We start from the raw sequence: 19,188 nt of genomic DNA on the forward strand, positions 1-19,188 counted from the left end.
TTCTGCCTACACTAAAGACTAGTGGCTGAGTGTGCAGTCCTGCACATTATAACTGTTCTCTACAGTGAGTGCACGTCAGGAACTGGTGTGTTACCTATATTTCTAAACTTTACTTCCATTCCTGGCTGGTTGTTTATGTTTATTACGATCACAGTTTTGGCAGTGTGAGTCGTTTGCAATGCAAAAGGCCCCAGTTCCTCCAGGAAGCAATGTCCTGAACAGACACAGATCATCATGGACTAGCAGTTTTCATCTCTGCTTGCCCTTCCCTGCCCATTTGTGACACACCAGTGGTCACAACAGGCTCTCTCCAGGAAGGAGGGTGACAGGCTCTGTGCCCTATTGCTTGGTGATTTGTGGGGAAATTAATTATATATTATAAACCAGAGATACGGTCGTTTAGGAGAACAGACACAGAGAATTAACCAAAGAGGAGAACTGATAGCAGTGAAACTGCACTTAATAATTAAGTCATTAAGCACACATTAAGCACAATAAGAAGTTGACTGTTAGTCCAGACAGACTCACACAGCCACAGGAATTGTGATGTCCTGCAAGGAACTACAGAGAAAACTTCCTTTGCAGAAATAACTCAATAACTTTCCAGAGGCTGAAAAATCAAACTGTTGTGTGTCAAAACTCAGATATGCCAATCAAGAACACTGAACAATTATTATGGAATAAAAAAATATGCTATGTTTAGTAACAGTAGCTGCTCTATTGTCAATACTTTTTTATGGCAGGAAAAAGAAATACCAAAAGTAAAGGGCCTTATCTATCTATTTAAAAGTGCATGTCATCAAGAGGCAATCATGCTGTCAGAAGAAAAGGTAGGGAAAATTATTTTACAGCTCTTTATGTGCACTAGGTCAATACTTTTTTCCTGCACATTTTTTCAATCCTTTTTCTTACTAGATTCATCTATATTTTGTTATTTCATGTAAGTTTGCTTCCTCCATTATATATGACATATATAAGTAGAAATATATGTTTTAATTAGCTAAAAGTTTAAAAAAAGCTTCAGAAGTCTATATCAAAGCTTTAGCTACGGATACAGATTCACACATAATCTGGGGAAGCAGATGCTCTTTAACTCCTTTTCAGGTGGTTCCCAAGAGTTTGAGGGCAGACACTAGGGATGCACTCAGTAATCTCAGAGGCACTGACATGCAAATCTGGAGTGGGCAGGGCTGTTAAATCATGTCCTTCTCCACAACCCCAAAGACCTTTTACTTAGTCCCATGGAAATGTTGTGACCTGTGGTTTTACACTGCCAATTTCCTAACAGATACCAACCTCACACAGAAAGCAGAATAATATGAGACAGTCATGGTAAGTGGTCTCTCACCATGGGGTGACGTGCTCTCTGTGGGTGTGTGTCTCTTTTCATGGCTACTGGGAGAGCCAGATCATGTGTTCAAACTGGTCACCTAAATTTTCATAGAACAGATGAATCCCACCTTAGTCCCATCTGATTTCTGTCACAGTTGTACTGCTCTGGAGCAACACTGAAAAAATTGCCCCAAATGAACCTACCTGCCATTGCTCCAGATGCTGTTGCAAGCCGTGCCTCTTCTCAGCAGCCTGAGTGTTCCTCTGGATTCAAGGTGCCCTCCTTCTTCCTTTGAGGGACACTCAGCTGGGCATTCTCCACTGTCCCTGCTGGTTTCTACTGGGACTGGACTGATCTCAGGTCCAGTCCTTTGCCCTTGCAAACAGCCCTGCTGCACCCACCTCTCCTGAGGTTTTCCTCCCCTCCAACATGCACTCACACACATAAACAAACAGCTTTACCAGTTCCAGCAAAAATTAAACTGAGGAAAAATTAAAATTAGACTGAGTTGCTTGGTGCCACCAAGGTAAATGCATCAGAACACAACTTGTATTTCAGCTGAGCAGAATTTTGTTTGGCACAACTAACAGAAAATACCCATTTCTTCTTTGCTTTTCAATTTAGTTATTCTATCAGGAAGCACCATCAGAAGAACAAAAGCAATTTCTTTTCTATGCAATTCCTAATTTTCTGGATTAGATGTATAATAATAATTAAAACCACCTAAAAATTGCACATGTTTCCCTTTACAGGCAAAGCTAAATACAATAAAAAGCAGGGACATAGTAATATTCATTGTTTTATTGTATCCTTTTATGATACTGACTATAACGCCAGATTTAATAATATTGGATGCAGGTATAAAAATAATCCAATCCTTAAAAATTATATTTTGCTACTACAGTACTGTATAATTAGTGGAGGCTGAAAATATGATACAACTTTAAATAATACTGGTTTGGAAAACATCCTCAGAACCCCAGAGACTTGGAAGCAAACATTCAGAGACAGAGGGAAGGGAGTGGAGCAATGTCAAGAACATAAAGCAGGTTTACATTCAGGTTGTAAAGAAGCACAAACAAATGCTGAAAATTTATCTTTTGGAAGAGAGTTCACAAAAGGTGAGCTTTACTACTGAGATTCTAAAAGCTGCTTAAATAAATCATTATGATTTTACACACCAAGTTTCACCTTTGACTGGGACAAAGTCCTGTGGAATTTAATGGGTTTAAAGCAAATGACTGAGTTTAACAGGATTGCCTTTAAAAATGAAGGTAGTAAATATTTATCCTGTTGAGTAGTAAATATTTATCCTGTTGAGCTTCTTTTTTTTTTTTTTTTCTATTAAGTAAATCCATCCTAGCAGATTTTATTGAAGACTTTTAATGTCCAGCAAATTCTATAGCCGTATTCAAGAGAGGTGATCAGTGTTCACTGTATTCCACAGGACTTTTCCATACAGGATTTTGCTGATCTGGGGGCTGCCTGCTGCAGCCATTAACCCAAGTAGGGACTCCCATCTCTTCTAGCATTTCATTGAAATAGAGACTGAGCAATTTAGCATTTCAATACCACTTTGGAGGGACATCAGGTACCCTTGCTAGGTGTTCCCTCAACAAGGATATTATGCAACACAGACTAGACACAGAAAAGGTGTCATCCCACACTTGATCTCACAGTACTAAAAGTCACACTTCTGCAAATTAATTAAGCATATTCTTTTTTTTTTTTTTAATTTTGGTACTTCTTACTCCTTTGTGAATTTCTCCCCTGCTTTTCAATTTCAGCAGCTCAAGGGAATGAAGAATTAAATGTACATTGAAAAGGTCCCAGACTCTTATAAGCATAGGACATACCCCTTCTGAAACTAGGAGATCTTGCTTAATTTCTAAAGGGACAGGCAAGAGTGATCTGCAGAGCAGCTGACATGTGTGACAGCAGGAAGCATCTCTACATCCCTAGATACTACAGGATAGGAAAGAGGCAGGCTGACCAGTAAAACAACTACACAAAATTCACATTCACACTCTTCCCAGGAAACTGTTTCCAATCTTGAAGCTGTTTTGTTCATTTTCACATAACACAGGTTCCGCTACAGTAATAATTATGCTTTAAAAAAAAGAACAGAAAAAACATGGAGAGGCAGGAACAGTATCACAGAAACAGGCGGACAGAGCCATGGGAAATCATGTACTACATGCAGGTGACCCTGGTGGTGGAGTAATTCAGGCCTAAAAAAAATTTCTTTACATTCCATGGGAGAGTTGCCCAGTCACTGTGGGGATGCTGGATTACATCCTTTGTGTGTAAAGAGGAAAAAACATTAGTCAGCATAGGAAGAGCATTTAACTAAAATGCATCCCTTCTTGTTAATTTAAGGAAGAAAGCTAAAGATTACTATTAGGGAATGAAAATTCCAGCTGGGTTTGGAATGCATATGGCCATTGACCAGCATCAGAGACAAGTCCTGGGAAAGCAACTCAGCATATCTGCAGCAATGTCCAAACCCACTCTGTGCTCACTCAGGTCCCAGCAAACAACCTGTACAAGTACTGACACAAACAATTTCACAGTGATAAATACCTCTCTCTAACTGCAATTTATTGCTATTTTTAAATAGCAATAAAGAGTGTGGAGGCAGATAACTTTCATAAAGCAGTTCATGAGCAGTAACTCAGTACATGACTGTGCCAGTAGGTCTTACAGGAAATGCCACAAGAGCAATGAGATTCATTGCTGCTATAAAACCTAACCCTTCCAGTGTGGGGTAAAACCTGGTCCAGTTTATCCACTTATGGCCCAATTCAGTGCTGTGAGGTTTCAACAGTGTGAAAAAACTAAGCCTGATTTTCCCAGTGCAGCTGGAAGGACAGGGCAAGCAGCAGGACACAGGAAGACTGTATGTTCAAGATGCCTACTGAAAGATTCCTCAAATCTGTGTTTTGCTGATCAGTTCACTGGGACTGCCTCTCCTATGCTGACTGTCAGGGGTATTTTTGGGGGTAAGGCATTTTGTCTGTATAACTGGCAGAGCACCATAGCAGCAAACACATGCCTCTCACAGTTTTTCCTGTCAAGCAACAGAATTAGCATTTTTTTCCCAAATTTAATTAAAAACACACCCACACAACTGCCCTTGGGTCATTGCTGACTCCTCCCCTCACTTTCCACAGCAGCCAGGAGCAATAGCAATTTATGAGCAGTCTTAGTGTAGTTTTTCTTCCTTTCCCCACATCTGGCTGAACCACTTGCATTCTCCATACCAAAGACATGCCACTTCCCTCCTATTCTCTCACACAGTGGAGAATGATTCCCCTTGGCAAAAAGGGGAATCCCACACATCCAGTGTGCTCAAAATTTTCAGTTTGGGGTAGCTAGAAGTAATCTAAAAGAGAGATGAGAAATAAGCTGGATGATGAGAAATATCCTACAGGGAGTTAGGTTGTGAACAGAGAAGTATCTGATTTTGAAAGTGGGCTGGAGGGCACAGAGAGACCCTTCTTATACCCAAGAGGAGTGACAAGCCCCACTCCACTGCCAAAGGGAGCTTTGTTCATGGCAGACACAGAGAGGGTCCTGGTGGCAGCTTTACACAGAGACAACCAGCACTGAAACACTGCCCCCCATCCCTGCTGTGGCTGGGTGAGTCCCTGCTGCTGGGTGAGGCAGTGAACACTGCAGTGAAACAACCACCACAAACCGTGACACAGCACAGTGCTCTGCACCCACCCCTCGTGTCCCAGGGGAGCTGGGAGTGGGTGGTGTCTGGCTGGAGACAGGAGCACTGCAGCACAGGTTGCAGCTGGGCTGGTGGATCACCCCAGGCTGCCTCTGTCACCTTCGCAAAAGCTTCCTGGAACACCCGGGGAAAGCACCTGCACTCACCTGGGCGCTGACTCCTCCTGCCTGAACCCCTCTCTTGCCTGCTGGGCAGGGCCTCCTAAAACACCCAGAGAAGATGTGGCAAGCCAGGAGAGACCCTTTTTCCCCTCCTTATGTGGACTATGCCTTGGGTCTGAGACTCCTTCCTTATCCAAGCTACACAGAAGGTCAGGCTGCAATGGATAAACTCTCACAAGAAACGCCCCGATGTTTACTTCCATTGGCAGAGAGAAAATTTCAGTGCAATAACACTCTTTCAGAAAATTCCAAGTTTTGCAGTCCTCACTCAGAAAATCCTGCTGGATTTACTGAGACTCTTTCTCTCCAGATATAATTCGGCAAGAATTTGAAGACCATTAAGATATTAAAATTATTACTGTCAAACTTTTGTGTGCTTTCTTTAGAAATTCACTCAATTCCACTCAAATCCCTTGCAATTTGCCATGTGCTGGGAGATACAGACCAGAAGTTTTGTTCATATACTCTTTGTGCAGAAGGACTGCAATTGTGAGTTGGTGTGCCATACTTTGCCCTTGTACCTGACACGCAGAAGTTCATCTCCCAGTCTTTGAACTAACCAAGCAGTTAAACATTTTTGCCTATAAGCATAGGCCTAAATGCTTCCCCATCTGAGGAAATGCTGGCACATGGGAAAATCATGGGGTTCTCAGCATTGCTGGGACATCTTATCACAAGCTACTTTGCTAAAAAGGGACAAAGTCCAGTGCTTGTCTATAGGCTTTGGATTTAGATTTTGCATGAATTGCGTCTTCTTTTCTTTTGTAACAAAAACACAGCTCTGCTCCATACCAGGTGAAAGGCAGCCCTTTCTGTCCTGGATGAAAACTCTGATCAGCATGGCAACGAACAGCTAATTCTTGTGCTTTACCTGTTGTAATATTTTGGACACTGTAAGTAGAGCTTTCCTTAAATACACTTCCTTAGGTAGCTGTACTTCCTATGAGCATCCATTCCTTTCCCCCTACAGCTGAGATCAGCTGTGCACTACCAGCTGCAAGGCTGATTGTGGATCAGACAGGTGTGAAGCTGCATGCATTGTCACCAAAAGTTCATGCAAGTACAAAGGGTACTGCCCTGGGTGTCCATAAAGCTCTGGTTCTCTGCAAGCTCACCCTGCTGCTTCTGCACAGAAGACAAGAGCTGAGGCATAAAAGAGACAGTGTGTTTGTGTGCTATGGCTGGTGCACTGAACTGTGCCTTCTCAGGCACATCTGGGGCACCTTTCCTGTCTTGAAGTTTTGAGAAAACAGAAGCAACTGTGAGCAGGGACCAGAAACCTCTAAGCCAACACAGCTTATAATTGCCTGTTGCTGTCTCACTTCCCTCTGGATACCAGTTACTGACCTTTGGTAGGGAACACAAGAGCCTTTGAAGTGCTGGGAAAGGATCTGGGAACTCACACCATCTGTAGGATGCAAGTACCCCCTTCCTGATAGAGAGCTCTTCATCCCCCCAGGTTTGCCTCCAGTGAGCAGCCACACAACACATGAGCATCTGAATTAGGGTTAGACACTTTGGGGGATGCACCCCATGATCCTCAGTGCTTCAGTCAGCTGAGCTACCTAATGAACTTAGCTGTGAGTACTGTGTCTTTTAAAGCATGGTGGGGGAGAAGGGAATATCAGCTTATGTGCACACTACAGATGTGGTGAGTTAGTGGCAATGGAACTGTGCTATTTCTTATCCTTGTACAAGCAGCCACCTTGAATTAAAAGCACATTCACATTCAAGAGGAGAAACTGCATCTGGACCTTGTATCTAAACAGGCTTTGGGTGACTCAGATTAACAGTGCAGTAAAGATAAGTGGTAAATATACTTCATGATATTTAATTATATTTCCCACATGTGAGCCAGGGCAGTCCCCAGCACAAATGCAGGCTCTTGGAGAATAGAAACTAACCCCGAGGACTTGGGGTGTTGGTTGGTGAGAAGCTCAACATGACCCAGCAATGTGCTCTCACAGCCCAGAAAGCCAACTGTGTCCTGGGCAGCACCAGATTCTCTCCCTCCACTCTGCTCCCCTGAGACCCCACCTGCAGCGCTGTGTTCAGTGCTCCCATCAGAAGAAGTGAGGCCAGAGGAGGCCACAAAGGTGGTCAGAGGCTGGAGCACCTCTCCTGTGAAGACAGTCTGAGAAAGTTGGGGCAGTTCAGCCTGGAGAAAAGTAGGCTCCAGGGAGACCTTAGAGCACCTTCCAGTAACTAAAGGAGGCCTACAAGAAAGCTGGAGAGGGACTTTTCACAAAGGCATGCAGGGATAGGACAAGGAAAATTATTTTAAAGCAAAGAAAGTAGATTTAGATTAGTTACAAGAAAGAAATTCTTCACTATGAGAATGGTGAGGCACTGAAACAGGTTGCCCAGAGAAGTTGCCAATCCCTGCAAGTGTTCAAAGCCAGGTTGGATGGGGCTTTGAGAAACCTGGTCTAGTGGAAGGTGTCCCTGCTTATGGCAGAGGAACTGGAAAAAAATGATCTGTAAGATCCCTTCCAACCCATTCCAGGTTCTGTGATTAGTAAGATCTCTTTCCACAACTCACTTTAGGTCAGAATACAGTCCATAATTTTCAGCCTGATCTTTGGTGAGAAATGCAGTAACTTAAATTCTTCAGCTTCTGCTAATATGAACAAATACACCTGGGTGAGGAAACTTGCCTGGTCTGAATCACTCGAAACTAGGATGGAAGAAAGAAAAACACTTCAACATAAGTGATCTTTGCTATGCCAGGATTGCAAGCATCATGTTTTTCTCTTCCTTAAATGCAACTGACTGCAGTAAGCCCTCTTTTCCAATGCACTGAAAGTCTCCACAGTGCCTACAAATTCAAGGTGGACTCTGGAGGTTTGAAAACATATCCCACCTTCAGTGCCCAGAATTCAGGTTCCTCTACCCAGCCAAGACTACAGCATTATTACTCCTTCACAGGTTCCTCGTAAAAAACATTCTGAATTCACAGCTCATCTTCTTCTTCCCTGTGAGTAATTACTTAATATTGTATTGCTGTGTCTACAGGCATTTAAATCCTTGCAGGGAAACAGAGCCCCAAAGGATCCCACATGGAAGCACCCTGATGGCATGTAGTGGCATCACTTCTGAACAATATTGGTTGACAAAACAACAACATTCTCTACATACAGAAGATTTCAAAGCAGCACAGAGGAACAACTGTGCCTTTTTTCTGTTAAAATTGCAGTGGTGTGACTAACCTTCCCACACTCCTTGGAGACAATGAATCCACAAATTCAGCCAATATTGCCAGACACCTGGCTTTGGCAAGGACCCAGAAATCTGGAGAACTTTTACCAGTATGAAGGTGAACATAAGTCAGCTTCCCTATCATACATGAAACCGACAGCGAGGCAGTGATCTAAAAGGGAGTGGACAAACTTGCCTGACCAAAAGCAATTGCACAGTGAATCTTTGCATGAAGGCTGGCTAGGAAGACAAGCACAGTCAACAGTGAACGAGATCTGTAAACAAGACACTCCCTAGTGGTATTCAATGCAGAGTGCTGGGCACAGTCCATCTGCCTGTACTGATCCATGCTTGCCCGTGTAGCGCCAAGAGTGAAGAATGAATAAGGAGTACACGTGTTAGCTTCCCACTGGGTCTTTTAGTGATGTGCTTCTTGAGCCATTCCCTCCTCTTCCTCCTCCTCCTCTCTGATGCTCAGCAACTGTGACCGTCCCTCAGGGCAGCAATGCTCAGCATGAAGTTCAAAGTCCTTCCTATTAAATGGGAAGAGTAAGATTGATGTGGCCTCAACTACCCAGGAGACAGATTGCACCTGGGAATTAAGGGCCACACAACTGTGTCAATCTTCCACTCCCTCTCCACTCTTTGCTAAAAGTAGTCTCTTCTTCTGGTTTCATCACTAATGAAGGACGGATTGTATTGTCCAGGGTAGATGCACGAATGTCGAGATCCAGGCAAACCAGTGTAGGGAGGAAAAAGTCCATTTCTTTCCAGTTCAGGATTTCTCAGTCCAGTTGGCTGTATTAGCAAAACAAAACAAAAAAAAATTAAATAAAAAGGGTCTTATTCTCACACTCAAATCCTTCTTCAAGCACAGCATTACCATATTTCTTTGCTGTTGGATCAGTAGGCAGAGTGAACAATGGGATCTCTAATGATCTCTATAATCTAGAACCATTTTTGCTGTATTGCCTGAAGGGATTATTATAATGAAATCTAATTTCAACATCTGGCCAATGAACAGATTTGAAACTTACCTGACTCTGCCAAGTGCAGTCTAAGTACACAGTTAAATTTTAATTAAAAAAAAAAAAAGTCTACTGCTGAGCTCAGGTATTGAAACAACTCTCATTTAAAGGATAGCATCCTAGAGCCATCCTTAAAGGAGACAATTACAGAAAATCAAAGGTTGTCTCCTGCTCTGAGTATTACCTGGGCACTTCTCTCCCCATTTACCATAGGTACCTCATCTCCCAACACAGACCCTTGAATTATATGTCAAATACAAGACTATCTGATCTTCCTTTCTCTCCCCTTCCTGTAACTAAGTAAGATTCCTGGGGACACTTGGTGGAGGAACATTGATGCCTAAGATCAAGTCTGTACAATCCTTTCACCCAGTGAATAACATGAAGCTTCTGGGTTTAATCTGTTATAGAGCAGATCCCTGCAAAACCCTCATCACCTACTGCTTGCTAAAAAGTTTCCATTTCTTGTTCCCAGCATAATGAGAATCTTTATTTAGTCTAAAAAATTAGGCAATGTATTTTCATTTCAAATATCTCATTCTTAGTGGAAGCATGAAGGAGAATTGTTCAACTCCATGCTGTGCAACCCAATAAATTTGCTCACTGAAAAACTTAAAATATAAGCCAGGAAAATAGTAAAGCTCTCTGCTCTGGAAAGCAAGGAGACCAGAATGTGTGATTTGGGTGAAATCCTGTGACTTTCACTCTCATGAGCAACCCACACACACCTTAAGGACATGTTGCTGAAAATGAGTGACAGATGATACAGCAGCACCACAGCTCTGGATACAGCCATTAGCAGATGGTACCAACCATGCCATAACAACTGGAGCTTGTGTCTTTCTGTGCCCTACACAGCCTATTAGTCCTTAATTCCTCAGAGCTGAAGGGATGCTCCTCATGTACCTTGGAGAGGGAAGGAATGGAGGAAAAGAGGGGTCCTTAGTGACCAGCATCTTCCTATTCTGGGGCCAAGTTCCCCAGACAGAGGTTTCAACCTTCCCCTTCATCAGTGAGGGTGGACAGGAGAAAACTGCCAACAGGGAATGCTAGCAGTTTATCCAAAACCTTTAACTGTCCTTCTCTACTCCAGGATTGGGATTTTTGGGCATTTTTACCAAACTATTCCTAGACATTTCCTCAGCATTCTTCCTAATGACATCTCTTTGTGATATTCATCACAGGTAATACCTAGAGCCTATAGGACTCCTAAAATGCCTTGCTATGGAAGACATTTACTTTGCCCTTTTATCTTGCAGGAAAGGGATCTGCACTTCCAAAAAGAAAGGAATATCTCTTTCCTGTACGAGGCACAAAGGGTTAAAAGTGAATCTATGGATAGATACCGAATAATACACATCTGTCATCTGCAACAGGTTCTTGGTGCTTCCATTCTCCTGCATCTCGATGGTCTCTCTGCCCCACTCCTGTGCCCGGGGATTCTTCGGATATTCAGCATAAGGTGACATCTGGAAATCCCCACTCTTGAAAATCAGTTTACTTATGTCATTTTTATTCTTCCTGTTTATAAAAGAATGAGGGAAAGTGAAAACTTACAACTTATCCTGCTGTCTTGTATACACTTCTGGCATGATCTCAGGAGAGATCATTATTTGATGTCACGAATCTTGACTGGGAACAAAGATCACCTCAGAAGGACTACAGTCCAGCCATCTGCTCTGAAGCCAAGTCAGATATGAAATCAGGTCATGCAGCTCAGGGCATTATCAGGTGGGATTTGAAATCTCCAAAGTTACATGGTAACCTCCCTGAGCAACCTGTTCCACTGCCTTACTGCTCCCTTGGTGAAAGAATATTTCCCTACATTCAGTTTGAACCCCTCCTGTTCCAGCTATGCCCCTTGTCTCTTGAAAACATGTGTGTTCATCTAAGTCAATGGAAAAATCATGGAAATGGAGGAAGAAAAACATATGGAAGTCCCCATGCTATTAACTACAGCACTTGTAGGAACTATGTTAATTCCTAAGAAGTAAGACCTGCAAGGAGCTGGCCTGAGTGACACCAAATGTCCTTCCAGGACTTAATGTGTGGACTTTGGTGACACTTCCAGGTCAAAGAAGAGTATCCTCCAGGAAGTTACATAAGCTGCCCAAGGCCAAGGCTCATGAGATCAGTCCACCCTTGTGGAGATCTGCACTCTGGGCCACCTCATCTTCTGGCTGGGGTTTGCTGGCATCCCCCTGGCTGAAAATATAGGGTAACATGGGCACAACCAAACCACTGCCACATCGATATTACTGACAAATCCAGTTGCCAGCTTTATTAGAGAGCTTTGAAATCCTAGATTTGGGAACTGGAATAGCAGGGAGAAGGTGTTACTGCAAGGCATCCCTTTTCAGATAACATGAATCAGGAAATAGAGATTACTAGGCAAACACATCATGTCCAAAGCCACCTGCTGGTATGGGAATGAGGTGTGTATGTGTGTGAGTGTGTGTGTGAGAGGGAGAGACACACACAGTGAGAGCACATGCAGGACTTGTCCATAAAGATGGATGAAAATAGCCTTAAATACACTCGAACACCACTTGAGCAACAGCAAGTAACCTCTCCTGTTGCCTAAACTGCTCCTTTCTACTTAGCTTGCACTTTTGAGGTCTGCTTCCTGGCTTCAGAGCCTTACAGCTCTGCATTGGGAACGACTCCCCTGCCTCTCCATACTTGGAGGACATGATTTCCAGGTGTACCTTTAAGAAACACCCAGTCCATTGTTTAGCCTGGCTGCTGGGGAAAAAAATTAAAAATTCCCCAAATGAAAGCACAGTGTGATACTTCTGTATCTCAGATTACCCCACTTGCTTAGCCTATGTTTTCACCTATGTTTTGGTCCTTAGCTGCGCTATGTTTTAGTCCTTAAGAGCTCACACGGGGGACTCTGGGTGTGGTGCAATCCAGTGGCACTGAGGCGGGCTGGCAGCAGTACCTACCGGCAGCAGGTGACAATCAGTGCAATGCCCATGATCAGCAGCAGTCCCCCTCCTGCAGCTGCAATCACCACCGTGATCAGCTGATAGGCTGCAGACAGGAGAGACAGAGGCTGAGAAACAGCAGTGTGGTTTAAACCCCAGTGTAACATACCCACAGTCCCCATGCAAAGGGATTAGCTGCTTATTTCCCACCTTCCCCCCTTCCCGTAAGCAAAATAGCCCTAAGAAATAGAAACAAGTTCTTGATTCCCTAAGGAATAGATTGCCTTCACTGATAGATCAGAGTAACTCAAATGGATTTACCTTCAAATATCTAGCTTCAAGAGTACCCACTATATGTGCTATCCTGACAGACCATACAGGGAAAGGAGATCTCCTTTTCTTAAATGACATTAAGTCAGCCTTGTAAAAGAAGGTCCACAAAATTACTTTTAACAGAAAATGAAGGAACAAAAAGCACTGAAAAAAGTGGTGTGTACCTACTGCACTTTAGACACAGTCACTTGCAATTATTTCTTTCAAACCTCCTATTTCTGACACTGTAGAAAACGAAAGGAATGAAATTTGATACTCACGGTTTCCACAGTTGAATCCACCCAAGCCAAAGGGGCAGCTGGGAACAGAGAACAACAGGGAGTTTCAGCAGCTCAGTTGTGCCAACAGGTCACCAGAGCAAGGATGGTGGGGTGGGAGGAGGGCAGAACAGTCACCATACCTCACACAGGTCTCGTTTTCCAGCTTATATCCATCTTCACAGGCTGAAAGCAGAAAGAAGGGCCATGAGCACCGCGCAGTGGAGCCGGCAGGGATTTCCCAGCGCAGCCTCACCCGCCCGCCCCCGGCTGCACCGCCGTGCGCTGGATGGGCGGCTGGATGTCCTCTGGCCGGGGCAAAACATCGGGCACTTGAGGTGAATAGGGTAAATTATACCTCCTGCTGACTTTAATGGAACCATTTCAGGGCTCCCAAGCGGAGCCAGTTTGGAGCCTGGCACAGGGAGGGCTGCTAGCATTCCCAGCAGAGCTTCTTGCCCAAATGAAAACTCACTGCACACTTGTGCTGCTTCACACAAAACAGCAAAGCAAAAAATGTGCAAGTGCCTCCAGTTTTCATTTTGAAAGTCCACTTAAACTATGCTACTTCAGCATTGGCACATGTTATCAATTACATTTAAATGTTAATACTGCAACAAGACATTATGCAAACACAGTCAGGGTAACCCAAAGTGGGATGCTGATGTTGTTTTTTCTCATGTCACCTTTTTTTCAGATTTTTCAAATTTGCAGCTAAATCAAATTTTGAGATATCATATTTTACTATATGAAGAGAAAATTTTTCAATAGAAAGTTAATTTATTAGGTCTAGATAATCCAGAAAACTGCTATGTGCAAAATGTTGGTGAAAAACTGGAACCATCACTTCAAAATAAAATAATTTCCATGCTTATGGACAGCTATCCTAAATTATCTGAGGAAATTATACCACCCTTCTGATGAACAGCAAAGGGGATGATACACAGGATGCACAACTATAAGGTTCAAAATACTGGTAAGATCACTATTTTTCTCAGCAATAGTCCCACCAGAGCTCTGGCAGATCTGCTGCCTTTCACAGAGGCAGTGAAGGTGGTCACTCAAAGGCCTGGGCAGGAATGACACAAACAGAGTCACTTTGGCAGAGGGACAAGCCAGAGCAGGAGTGACAGAGACAGAGTCACTTTGGACAGAGGGGCAAGCCAGAGCTAGCACAGGCAGCAGCCCTTGGGGGTCAGCAAGACATCACCCAAGGTCTGGAAACGCCCTGTAGCACATTCCATGGGGAATTGTTCAATGAAAACAAAAATGCTTATGGATTTTTCCCCCATCAAACACTTTTGCTTAAAACTGTCACAGAATTTCCCTAAATTTAATTCCAGTTTCAAATCAAATACTTGGACTGGAGCTACATTTTACAGAAACACCCAAGACTGATTTTAATATTTTCAATGACAGACAATCAACCACAGCACTGGGTCAGAAGCTCACAAAGTTAATTTTCCTCAGCCATTAAAACATTCACCTTCTTTCTGGTCTGAATTACCCCAGTGTCAAATTCCAGACTTTGGATGTTTACTTATGAGATTGGAAAAGGTTATATGATTAGATTTCTCCTCCTCACAACCAAATCACTCCTTTATCTTTAATAAAGCCAAGGCCACTGAGATCTTTGAGTCTCCCTAATTACTGCAGCTTTTCTCTGAACGCTCACAGGTTCTCTTTGACCCTTTTGATTTCTAATTCCCAGAAATAGATGTTGCAAGCCCAGGGATAACAAAATTTACCATCTTCTGCCTATCTCACATCCTCAGGATGTGTGGACACAGAAGACTGCGGCACTCACATCACTTCTGTGGCTGCAGACACAGACTTGCTGTAGCAAGTGGCACCAGTGATGGTGGGGGGCTGATGCCCACAATACCTGGTCTTGCACACCTTTCTTTGATCTATGTGGCCCCACTACTCCACCACCACCTCCCTCATTCCATTTATTTTTCCAGAGCTGAGGATGGGGAAGGTGAAGCTCATTACACAGCCCCCCTGCTGCATCACACTGTGATGCTTTTTGTACCAGGTATATTTTGCTCCCTCTAAGATGATTTCTTTGAAGTAAAGGAGGAGAGCAGAGGTAACTGAAAGAGTTAAGAGCCCCAGTCAGCAAACAGCCAGGGCAAGGATAGCAAATCCCAAAGAATCCTTGCCTGGCTCATTCATCTCACTGGGGCATTAGCTAAAGGAGGAGACTGGATGGGTTGCTCCTTTCCCTTGCTAACAAAAGCAGACTGAAAACATTATGGAGTGAACATTCCACCACAGGATTGGGCAGTAACAGAAAGTGCAGTGGAAGGGAGGGAAGCATCCCCTCACAGCTCACAGGAGTTTCCTTCTCTAATGAGCACAGAGCCCTGTGTATCCCAGCTCCAGCCCACCCCCTGCATGCTGGGAAGGCTGCAGGAGCAGGCAGGCAGGTGCTGGAGCCCACTCTAAGCTCAGCAATGTGTGTGAGGCATGACACCTGGAGCAGTGTCATGGGCAGGACAGCCCTGGCACCTCGCTGGCACACAGCTCTCAGGTCAGGGGGATATGGGAGCAGAAAAGAGGAAGAGCAAGAGCCTGAATATGCATTTCTCTGTCTTACTTAAAAACTTGGTGCTTATGTATTTTCCTCTCCTCCCTGTGTCTTTTCCTGCCACTTTGCTTTCTCCTTTGGCATCTTTGCTGCTCCTTTGAACACATTCCCAGGAGAACTCTCACTGTCATACTCACTTGGCAAGACTCCAAACACAAGCAGGGAACAGAGGAAAGGCCTAAGGGTCAGGGGCCAAGCAAAGCTGTTGAGTTGTGCTCTTCAACCTAGGATTCCTTTGCCTTCCCAAAAGACACTCAGGGGTCTCTTTGGAAACCTGCTTTGCTGCTCCTTGCTTCGCTCCAGAAACACTCTGTACTGGTAAAAATAGCATGCCCTTGAAAGGCTGGCACATTGGGTTTGCTGCTCTGGTACTGAAATAGCCATACAGATACTGAGAAGCTGAAAATCAGCAGCAACCCAGAGACACTGAACAGCACATCAAGAGGTACCCTGGCCAACATGCTGGACCTCCTGTGGCTCAGAGACCCAACCCTTCCCTGGCCCATGGCTTGCTTTCCCAAGCATGTCCCTGGGGACAGATGCCTCAAGGAGGACAGAACAAATCCTGTGGGTCAGTGCAGGCAATTCTCCCAGCCTTCCCACGGGGGAGACCGGACAGGGCAGCACAATAGCCATTTCCCCCTTTGCAAATCCTATAATTGGAGCTCCTAGACCACATTTTCACAGCCCACAATGAGGGTCGGATGCTCACGAGACCTTGGTTCCTGTTTAGGCACTAAAAGGGCAGAGGTTTTCAAAGAGGCTGGTATATTGTATGCTATATTTATCAGCAAAATAGCCCTGAATATCAAAATGGGGGCCATAGCTTGGCTTTTGAAAAGCCTTTAAAAATCCCAACCACCTGGCTTGCCCAGATGGGCACAAGTGATAATGAAAATCTGGCATCTTGTCAGAGAGGGGCACCATGCAGCCAGTGCTGCCCTCATGCCTCTGCACTGCTGCCTAAATCCAGCATCAGCCCTGTCCCTCAGACACCCTCAATAAGATCAATAAGATGTTTCCTACCCACAGCAGTGAGATGAAGGTGGCATTTAGGCCTCACTGTTTCCAGATAAGGTTTTCATATTTTCCACAGCAAATAAGTTTCTTAAGTATGGAGTAATCATACGTTCGAGGTCTTAGATCTCTTAGCCCTGTGCAACCATCACACCCAAGTGCCTCACAGCCTTTCAGGTATTTATCTTCACTGCTTGGCAAGAGGCATGGACAAGACAAATGGAGTAACTTTCCCTGGGTCCCCACACTCCATGATGGAACAAGAATTGGGTAAAAATCTCTCAAGTTTCAGCTCAGCTCCTCACTCACTACATAGGCCCCTCTCTGACTCTCTAGGGTTGGTGGAGATGCTCAATATTTCCCAAAAGAAATCCTTCCTCCAACATACAAGATATGGGGAAAGGAGGAAAACACAGAGAGAAAGGTTTGGTCACAAAGGAGCCACAGAGTGCAGGAGAGGCAGGGCCATGACCTGGCAAGCAGAGATGCCCATCTATGAGCTGTCCCTCCCATAGCACATGAGTTATTTCCAGGCACATTTTTCTCACTCTCAGATTTGGAACTGACAAAACATCTCCGCCTATTTCAAGAGCAACCCAGCAGGCAGTGCCAGAAGCAATATATTACCACTACTGCAATTGTTATTGATATGTCATCAGAAAAGCCTTACAGCAACCACAAACTAGGGAATGGACACCCTGATCCTCCAGAAGTCATTTTGAACATTGGCATGTAAAGACTTTGTTTAAAATGCAGCAAAACCAGATTTGTTGATCTGAGGAGTAGCTAAAAAATACCATTAAAATATCTTTAAGCTTAAAATTTCTATTTGGAACTCACCTGAAAAACAAATTCATAACCATTTTCAGATACAAATTTTTAAAATACTGATGATATATTAATATAAGCTTTTGAGTTTAAAGCACTTCCCCTAAGTTCACTGAGAGTTCAGACAAAATCAAAACAGGCAGAGACACACATCATCTCTGCTCTGTGCCACTGAACTGGAGCCCAAAGCAGCCAGGCCCCTTTCTCCCTCTCCTCAATCACTGAGACTCACAGCAGGCTCCAGAAAGAGATAATATTATTCCTAGAGAGACACTGTGTCTTCAGTGTCTGCTGAAAAGTCCCCTAACTAAATAAAAGAAACTTGAGCTGCTAATATTTATTCATAATATCGAGGGTTTTGCAGGCACAGCACTACAAGCACACACTCATTTCCACTGCAACAAAAACTTTGAGGAAAATCCAGGCAAAGTACACCACATAAAGAGCAGTACCTCTGCAGGAGTGGTCCATCTTGTTGTATTTGAAGTACCCACTTTTGCACTGGCAGAGAGCAACCCCATCAAAGTCGGTGCATTCTGAAGTTTCCTTGTCACATTCAGGGTCCTTCTGTCTGCACAAGCTGCCAGCTGTTGGTAAGAGTGGCCAACATCAGCATGGTTCTCTCTGAACCCACCATTATGCACATTTGCTTTCCCTAGGCATCCCATTCAGTTGATGTGCTGATTTAATAATTTTTTTTTTTTAAGTAATATTTGTTCCATTAGGAGGGAGTCAACATTACCCTGTGTCACCATTTCTTGTGTATCTACCATCATTTGCACAGGCAAATAGAGGGGGTGAATAATAAATGTTTCAGTTTGGAAGCAGAAGGGGAAATGAAAAAGAGAAATCTGGTTTGGCTCAAGCTCAAACACATTCATCCCCTGACATAGTTCAACAAATCAATTTTTAAGTTTATATCAAGCAAAACATTACACAAAACCAATTCTTTTCCATTTCAGTACTAAGCACTGGATTTTTCCATTTTTCAAACAAAAAATTGTACTTTCATTTATATCACTTTGAAGCAGTGTTTTAATTTAGAAAGTCAGATTTGTTACAATGAGCATTCAGCAAAACTGTGGATAAATGATGGAAATTGTGACATCAAATTTACATTTTTACTGGGAGGTCAGACTAAATGGAATTAATAAATATTTGTGAGAAACAGGATTTTATGGAAAATATGTCACTCGTTTGGCACTCTCCTTTTATAAACCTTTCCTTGCTAGATCAGGGTTTTTTTAATCTGACATGTTTTCTTTTAGGTACTTACACAGGAATATAATTTGTTTCTTACTCTGCTTATTTCAAGTTAGAAGTTGACTTTACAGAAGCACTGTATCAGAGGTAATGGGTAAGTATAATCCAAGTATGTTTATCCAAATAATTTAAAGCAAACCATGGGCTGAGTATGACTTTAAAATACAGCACATTATGTATAAGTTACAAAAATAATTTGTTACAATACATTGCAATAAAAGCATAAACTGAACTTCTCATCTGCATGTTTACTTTGCCAAAATGATACTGGGGGTTTGCCACTAAAGCCAGGCTAAGCATTGCCACCCTTCATCCTCCTTGAGGCCAAACCTTAAAGCCTTGAACCCAAAAGTCACAAAACAGCACGTGCAGCAGTTTCCTTGCAGAAATCTCTCACAGATAAATCTCCTCCATCCCTTCCTCAGGAGGTGAGAGCTGGGAGATGCCAGGGCACAGCATTGGGGTCCACCCGGAGAAGGTCACTGGTGTCCTTCCCCACATCTTTCTG

General features: G+C 43.5%; 1 protein-coding gene across 1 annotated transcript in view; it reads right to left on the reverse strand.

Annotated features, from left to right (window-relative positions):
• Nucleotides 1-2,655: 2,655 nt before the first annotated feature.
• The window catches only part of HEG1 (heart development protein with EGF like domains 1), a 50,975-nt gene continuing 34,442 nt past the window's right edge, over nucleotides 2,656-19,188 (reverse strand). Inside the window, exons 16-21 of the mRNA XM_058810005.1 lie at nucleotides 17,870-18,004; nucleotides 13,123-13,165; nucleotides 12,983-13,020; nucleotides 12,408-12,495; nucleotides 10,806-10,980; nucleotides 2,656-9,229 (exon numbers count right to left, since the gene is read on the reverse strand). Of these exons, the coding sequence (XP_058665988.1) occupies nucleotides 9,080-9,229; nucleotides 10,806-10,980; nucleotides 12,408-12,495; nucleotides 12,983-13,020; nucleotides 13,123-13,165; nucleotides 17,870-18,004 (629 nt within the window). The 3' untranslated portion in view covers nucleotides 2,656-9,079. The remainder of the gene's footprint in view (nucleotides 9,230-10,805; nucleotides 10,981-12,407; nucleotides 12,496-12,982; nucleotides 13,021-13,122; nucleotides 13,166-17,869; nucleotides 18,005-19,188) is intronic.

Source organism: Ammospiza caudacuta, chromosome 8 (assembly GCF_027887145.1).
Source record: "Ammospiza caudacuta isolate bAmmCau1 chromosome 8, bAmmCau1.pri, whole genome shotgun sequence".
Taxonomy (NCBI): domain Eukaryota; kingdom Metazoa; phylum Chordata; class Aves; order Passeriformes; family Passerellidae; genus Ammospiza; species Ammospiza caudacuta.